The sequence below is a fragment of the Microtus ochrogaster genome, linkage group LG2 (genome assembly GCF_000317375.1).
Source record: "Microtus ochrogaster isolate Prairie Vole_2 linkage group LG2, MicOch1.0, whole genome shotgun sequence".
In the NCBI taxonomy this organism is placed as follows: domain Eukaryota; kingdom Metazoa; phylum Chordata; class Mammalia; order Rodentia; family Cricetidae; genus Microtus; species Microtus ochrogaster.
The window spans coordinates 49,661,077-49,668,112 of record NC_022028.1 but is presented as its reverse complement, the minus strand read 5'-3'; the positions used below and the strand labels follow the sequence as shown (position 1 = coordinate 49,668,112).

Here is a 7,036-nt window from a genome sequence, read left to right as displayed (position 1 = left end):
CACCCTTTGGTCTGAGCATTGGTAGAGGTAAGAACTCTCCAGTGGCCTTTGTGCTTCTCTGATCTTCAGCATTAACCCCTATATCTGAATCTGAGTTTTTATTATTAATACCAGCTAGAATTCGTGCTACAGTCTGGTCTGTATTTTTCAGGCAGTTCAATTGGTCTCTGATTCTTCCAGATGGTTGGGCAGGTCTGAGAGGCTTTTGGAGAGTTTGACAAGTCTCTGACTCTTTCAGGTGACCTGTCTTGTCTGAGCCTATCAGCTGTCCTTGTAGTTTATGTGTGCCTGGAGAGGAAAGGACCTAGTGAATCTGGCCAGTTTCAGGGAGTTCCTGAAGCCTTTGAGTTGTTTGCTTCCTGTGCTGAACAAGCTTCCCTGCAGGGTGGAATAGTTCATCTCTTTCTAGCCACTTGTTCTTAACACACTTCCCTCCAAGATGGAAGGGTTTAATTTTGGGGAGATTGCTACTCAACAGACGGGCATTGGGTCTGTTTCTGTTTTGTGAATATTTGCACACAGTGTTTGACGTAGGAACATCTTTTACTCTCTCACACTTCTGTCTATACGAGTGACGTCACTAGGTTTCATTAATTTGTTAAGCCCACATGAAACCTTTGGAAGAAGTAGGCTCTTCTCAGAAGTGACATAGTGACACCATCACTTTACCTCCCTTCCAGTGAGTGAGGGTGAGTATGGGTTTGCTACATCCTTGATGTTACTTTGTAAGCACCTGTGCTTTGCATCTGTGGCATTCTGGCTTGGTATTTCCGTGTGGTTTGGATCCAGGTTTCCCTGGTGACTAGTGATGCTCTGCATCTTTTCATGAGCTTATTAACTGTCTGTAGGTTTTGGAGGTATAGAGTTTTGTTATAAAGTTTTGTTACCTGTTCAGACGCTTGGCTCAATTTCAAAATTGGGTTGTTTGTCTTTTTAATATTTGAGTGATAATGGGTCTTTGTAAATACTAGCATGTTATCAGATATTAGATTTGGTTTTTTTTCCCCTCAAATTCTGCAGGTTGTTTCCTTTTGCAAATGATTTTTTTTTCTTTATAGATGAGGTCTCAGTATATAGTTCTGGTTTATCTAAAAGTCCCTATGTAGAGCAGGCTGGTCTTGAACTCACAGAAACCCTCTGACTCTCAAGTGCTGGGATCAAGGGTCTGCGCCACCATGCCTGGCCAGCGATGCAATTTGAAATAAAAGCATTTTACATCTTGATGACATTCAGTACATCTACTTTTAAAGTTTCTCGTATTTTCATTGTCCTGTTTGAGAAATCTATATCTTAATCCAGTGCCACCAAGATTTATATCTCTTCTTCAAAGGGTTTTGGATCTTAGCAAACCAGGATCTAATTGTTAAAGAACCCTCCACCCCAGAGGGACATTGGCATCGCGGTGACGGTGCGCTTGGCATCAAGTGCTTTGGGTACCAGGAGGCTGCCACCGTTTTTAGCTCATGGGGTCTCATTAGCATTGGGTAACATCATAAAAGCCAAAGTTGCTTGCTGAGTGTCCCGGCTTAAGGGAATCAAGAACTCTGAAACCATTCATTAAAACTGAAGTTGCTAAAAAAAAAAACAAAAAAAAACAAAAAAAAAACCAGTCAAACAACTTCATTCTACATCATCCACCACACCCTGCAGTAAGTTACAGACCTGCCCAAACTGGTCACCGTGGGTCTCTAGAACTGTTACAGCTTGGCTGTTCTGGTTGTGTGGAGCTGTTGGATCTATTTAGATTTAAGCAGCAGGGGCTGGAGCGATAACTCTGCAGTTAAGAGCACTTGCTCTTGCAGCAGCAACCATCTGTATCCAGTCTTGGGACCCAGCACCCTCTACTGGCCTCTCTGGGCACTGTATGCACATGGCTTACAGTCGTAATGCAAACAAAAACGCCTATACACATAAAGTCAAAATTAAATCTTTAAAAAAGGAAAATATTAAGAATGAACTATGACTTTAGAAGTGAGAGTTTTTAAAAGGTGTGTGTGTCTCTGTGTGTGTGTCTGTGTGTGTCTGTGTGTTGTGTGTGCCACTTGTGAACATGGGTGTCCATAGAGTGGCTGGGAGCATGCCTGTAATCCAGCACCTGGGAGGTGGAAAGAGGAGGGTCAGGAGTTCAAGGCCAGCCTAGGCTACTTGAGACCCTGTCTTAAACAAACAAACAATAATAAAAAGGACATAAGGATAAAAATGTGTGGTAACAGATACCATGAAACGATGATTATCTAGTTTCACAAAATGAAGAGAGAGAAGCAGCAGATGTGAGAAAACCGAGAGTCTAAGGAGTGACATGAACACATCTGAGTTGAGAGGAAATGGACTTGTGATTGACAGCTCGTGAGAAAGTATAGTCTGCTTGTGTAAGTTCACACAAGCAGGTCTCATACTGACAGGCCCGTGGGGAAAACTCAGGTGCAACGAAGCCTTTCTGGTATGAGCCAAAATGTGGTCATTGCCTCACTATGAATTAAAGTAAGCTCTGCCGCTTTGCCTTTGTACAGGGTCTCCTGCAATATTACGATGATTTATGCCAGGAAGTGCCTTCTGTGTTTGTCAATCTCATGACCCCGAAAATGAAAAAGGTTGGTGACGCTGGCGGCTCATATTGATTTCTCTGATTTAAAATTAGATTCCTGGTCTATAGATTATGGATCTCAGAGCACATCTCCTTGCCTAGACCATCCGTCTTTCTCATTTCAACTTTACAGCTCTCTCTCTCTCTCTCTCTCTCTCTCTCTCTCTCTCTCTCTCTCTCTCTCTCTCTTAACTTCCCTCCCTCTCTCCGTCCCTCTCTACCCATGGGATGATTCCTCGTCTAGGTTTTGTTACCTTTGGAAAACGAGTAACTGTGAGTTGTGAGTGCTCTGTGGGGATTTATGGCTGCTTCCCGGACCTCCGAAGATGATCGAAAGCAAAAGGCATCTCTATTAGGTGTAATGGTGGGGGAATTTAATTAAGGAAATACATCACCCAGTATTTCCAAGTAGCAAAAGAGACTCCCCTGGAAGAGACGCTCCTGAGCGATGGGAGACGGAACCTTTTTGCTCTTCCTAGGTGGAATCTGTGCTGAGGCAAGGCCTCACCATCCTAACGTGGTCATCGTTGATGCTGGAGAGCTTCTTCCAGGAGGTGGAGTCCGTCTTGGATATGTTCAACCAGCTTCTAAAGAAGGTAAAAACAGTCGTCTTCCAGAGACACATGCTAACACTCGAGATATAAGCACCGGTTTAATCACACCCAAGGCCCCCTTTTTAAATCAAACCCAGAGGTATGGTTTGGGCTGGAGAGGTGGCTCAGTGGTTAAGAGTGAGTCCCACTCTGCAGCAGACCTGCGTGAGGTTCGATCCCCAGGACCTGTGCCTGGCTGCTCACAACTGCCTGAAACTTCATCTTTACAGAGACCTGCCACCTCTGACCTCTGTGGCCTTCTGCATTTGCATGCAGATTCCCATGCAGAAACACATACATATAACTAAAAGTGCAGTACATCCTAGAAAAGGGAATGAGGTTTTTTTTTTAAACCATAAGTACATCCACTAGATAAATAAAAGAGTTATGTTTTCTGCTTTACTGTTTGAATCATTTTCCTCCTGGTTATCTTGTGTTTATCCCTGAGTTTCCCTTGCCCTCAAAAGGCCGAAGTGAAGCTTCACCTGCACACTGTAGTTTAAGCTAGGATGCTTGGAAGCCGGAGCGAGGGCTCAGGGAGGGATAAAATGCTTGCTGTGCAAACATGGAGACCTTGAGTTCAAATCCCCAGCTCCCACATAAGAAGGCGAGCAAGTGTGGTGGCCCACCTCCAATTCCAGCACTTGGGTGGCAGAGATGGAGCCCTCAGGACAAGCTGGCTGGCTAGACTAGCCAATTTGGCACACTCAGAGAGAGATCTTGCTTCAGTAATCAAAGTGGTGTACAATGGAGGAAGACACCTGACATCAATATCTGGCCTTTTTTTGCAGACACACAGACACATGTGTGGACACACAAACATACACACACACATACACATGAGCATAGGAAGATGGCAGAGTGTCTTGCCTACAGTTGAACATTTACATGTGGGGGCTGGAGAGAGATGGCTCAGTGGTTAAGAGCATTGCTTGCTCTTCCAAAGGTCCTGAGTTCAATTCCCAGCAACCACATGGTAGCTCACAACCATCTGTAACAAGGTTTGGTGCCCTCTTCTGGCCTGCAGGCATACACACAGATAGAATATTGTATACATAATAGATAAATAAATATTAAAAACAAAACAAAACAAAAAAAACCATTTACATGTGTCTGACATTGGCCAAATGACACAGTGGTCTAACGGGCGATGGCCTGTTGGTTTCTCAGGTGTATGCTGTATGAAACATGCCCACCTCTGTGTGGTATCATGGTGTCGCAAACTCAGAGGCTTTGGAGCCAGCCACACTGTTCTTTGTTAGCTGTGTGACCTTCTGTTTACTGCCCTTCTCTGAGCCTTGGTGTCTTTTGTTAGACAGCAGGAGCATGAACGGCTCCTTTGTGCAAGATGGGGAACAAAAGGGGCCAGGCCTACTAGCGGTACTCTGGCCCACGCCGCTGTAGACCCAGGTCACGGTTTCTTTGCACACATTTTCCTGAATGTGTTGCTCACCAAATTACACTTGACCCAGGTTGCAAATGTCTAGATTGAGTTCTGTAAATGGATTTATACCTGCAGTGCATTTTGGGTAACAAGGTTTACGCTAGAGGGAAAGAGAGCTGTTTCTTATTTTTTATTTTTTGCCTGTCTTCTTGCGGGTAGGTCAATGACCTGTGTGAAATGCATATTGACACAGTTCTGAAGGAGATAGCCAAGACGTTGCTGATCTTCTTGCCGGACAGTGGGGCTACCAGAGTAGAAGATATGCTGACCCTCAACGAGGTACGCATTCATTATAGCAAAGTGTTGAGTCACTGGCCTGACACATAAATTCACAGTCTAAACGTGTGCACACCTAAGTCGTTTTTTTTCTTTCCTTCCTCCTTCCTCTTTTTCCTCTTCCCCTTCCTTCTTCTTCCGCCTAGTTTTTGTGGGACATATCCTAAGCATCAAAGACTTAATGCGACTCTAGCTGCTCAGTCCAGGGCCATACCTAGCTATGACTTTAAACTGAAGGCCTTGGACTAATGCTGGAGCCCTTGGGACACTGACAGTGTTCCATGGCTCCTCCCTCTCAGTCATCCATCTACCTCCCGTCATGCTTCCCCTCCCTCCTCTTCCCTGTCTTCTGACTGCGTCTTACTACATAGCTCTGGCTGACCTAGAACTCCCTGTTTAGACCAGGCTGGCCTTGAACTCACAGAGATTCACCTGCCTCTTGACCACCTAGGATATTAAGGACCTGGGCTGCCATGACTAGCTGCCGTTTTTCTTATGGTTTGGTTACACATGTTTTCTGTTAAGCCACTGAGGAACCTGGGACATCTCCCCTTACCACACTCCATTTCCCAAGTCCGTTTGGTCTTAAAGCCAAGCTAGGCTTTGCCAGAATTTCTTGGATCACTTCTTTTCCTGTACCCCACCTGTTTCTTCAGGCCTTTAAGCTTAGCTTCACACTGTGGCCTGGCTCCTTCCCGACTTCCATATCTGGCCATCATACCCAACCATATTGCCACTGTGTCTGATCATGCCGCTTTCCTTCAATGGGAGTGCCGTCCAGTCATCCCAGCATAAGATCTAAAAAGTTGTTGGAATTTTTTTTAAATATTTATTTATTATGTATACAATATTCTGTCTGCGTGTATGTCTGCAGGCCGGAAGAGGGCACCAGACCTCATTACAGATGGTTGTGAGCCACCATGTGGTTGCTGGGAATTGAACTCAGAACCTTTGGAAGAGCAGGCAATGCTCTTAACCACTGAGCCATCTCTCCAGCCCCCAAGCTGTTGGAATTTTAAAAAGAGTGTGGGACTTTTAAAAGCTGAACTGTGTTTTATATTGTGATGACATGACACCTTGGGAACAAACAAGAAAGGAAAGGTTATGGTTTACCAATGGTGTGGTTGTGTGTCAAAGCTGGCAAGGGGTAAATTGTGCCGGTTAGTTTTTGTTAACTTGTCACAAGGTTAGCCATATCTGGAAAGAGGGCATCTTAACTGAGTAATTGCCTCCATCAGATTAGCCTATTGCGTGCCTATAGGGGCATTTTCTTGATTCATGATTGATATGGAAGGACACAGCACACTGTGGGTGATGCCCTGGGTTCTATAAGAAAGCAAGCTGAACAAACCATGGGAAACAAGCCAACAAGCAGCCTCTCCTCCTGATCTTAGCTTCAATTCCTGCCTCCAGTTCCTGCCCTGACTCCCTCAGTGATGGATCATGGTGGGAAATGTAAGCCAATACATACCCCCAGGTTGGTTTGGGTCAGTGTTTTTATCGCAGCAATAAGACCATATCTATCTCATAAGACCATACCTGCCTATCTCTTCTTGCAGTTCTTGGGGATAGACCCCAGGACCATGCTAGGCAAGTGCCCTACCACTGAGTGCCTCTGGAGACTTTCAGGTGGAATTAATCATAGCTGTAGAGATTAAAGTCATAATAACTCCGTGGTGTCTTCAAGGTGTCTGAACATTAATGGTGATTTGTATGTTTAATAGACATACACAAAAGAATGGGCTGATATTCTAAACCACAAGAGCAGGCACGTGGAGGAAGCTGTGAAAGAGCTTATATCAATATTTGAGCAAATCTACGAAGTTAAATACACCGGGAAACAAGCTAAGCCTGTGCCAGGTAATTCCACTGGGAAATGTATGAGTCCCAAGAGCTTTGGGTAGATCCCCCCACGGGTACCTTCTGCTAGGGAGAGAGTAAGGCTTCAGCTTCCCTCAGGGAGACCAGATGTCCAGGATAATCCACACTGTTGGCACAAACATCTTAGACCCCATGAATTCCTGGTGGCACTTAGGGAAGAGTGGGGGTCCTTGAAATCCTACTTTTAGGATGCCAGCCATTACCCTTCCTATAGAGAGACCTCTCAGTCCTGGTATGTAGTTATTTCTCTCTCTCTCT

The 7,036-nt window shown here is 44.9% G+C and overlaps 1 protein-coding gene across 1 annotated transcript in view; it reads left to right on the top strand.

Annotated features, from left to right (window-relative positions):
* The window catches only part of Dnah8 (dynein axonemal heavy chain 8), a 228,267-nt gene that overhangs the window by 45,384 nt on the left and 175,847 nt on the right, over window positions 1-7,036 (top strand). Inside the window, 4 exon segments of the mRNA XM_026785784.1 lie at window positions 2,511-2,591; window positions 3,064-3,180; window positions 4,781-4,900; window positions 6,622-6,757. Of these exon segments, the coding sequence (XP_026641585.1) occupies window positions 2,511-2,591; window positions 3,064-3,180; window positions 4,781-4,900; window positions 6,622-6,757 (454 nt within the window).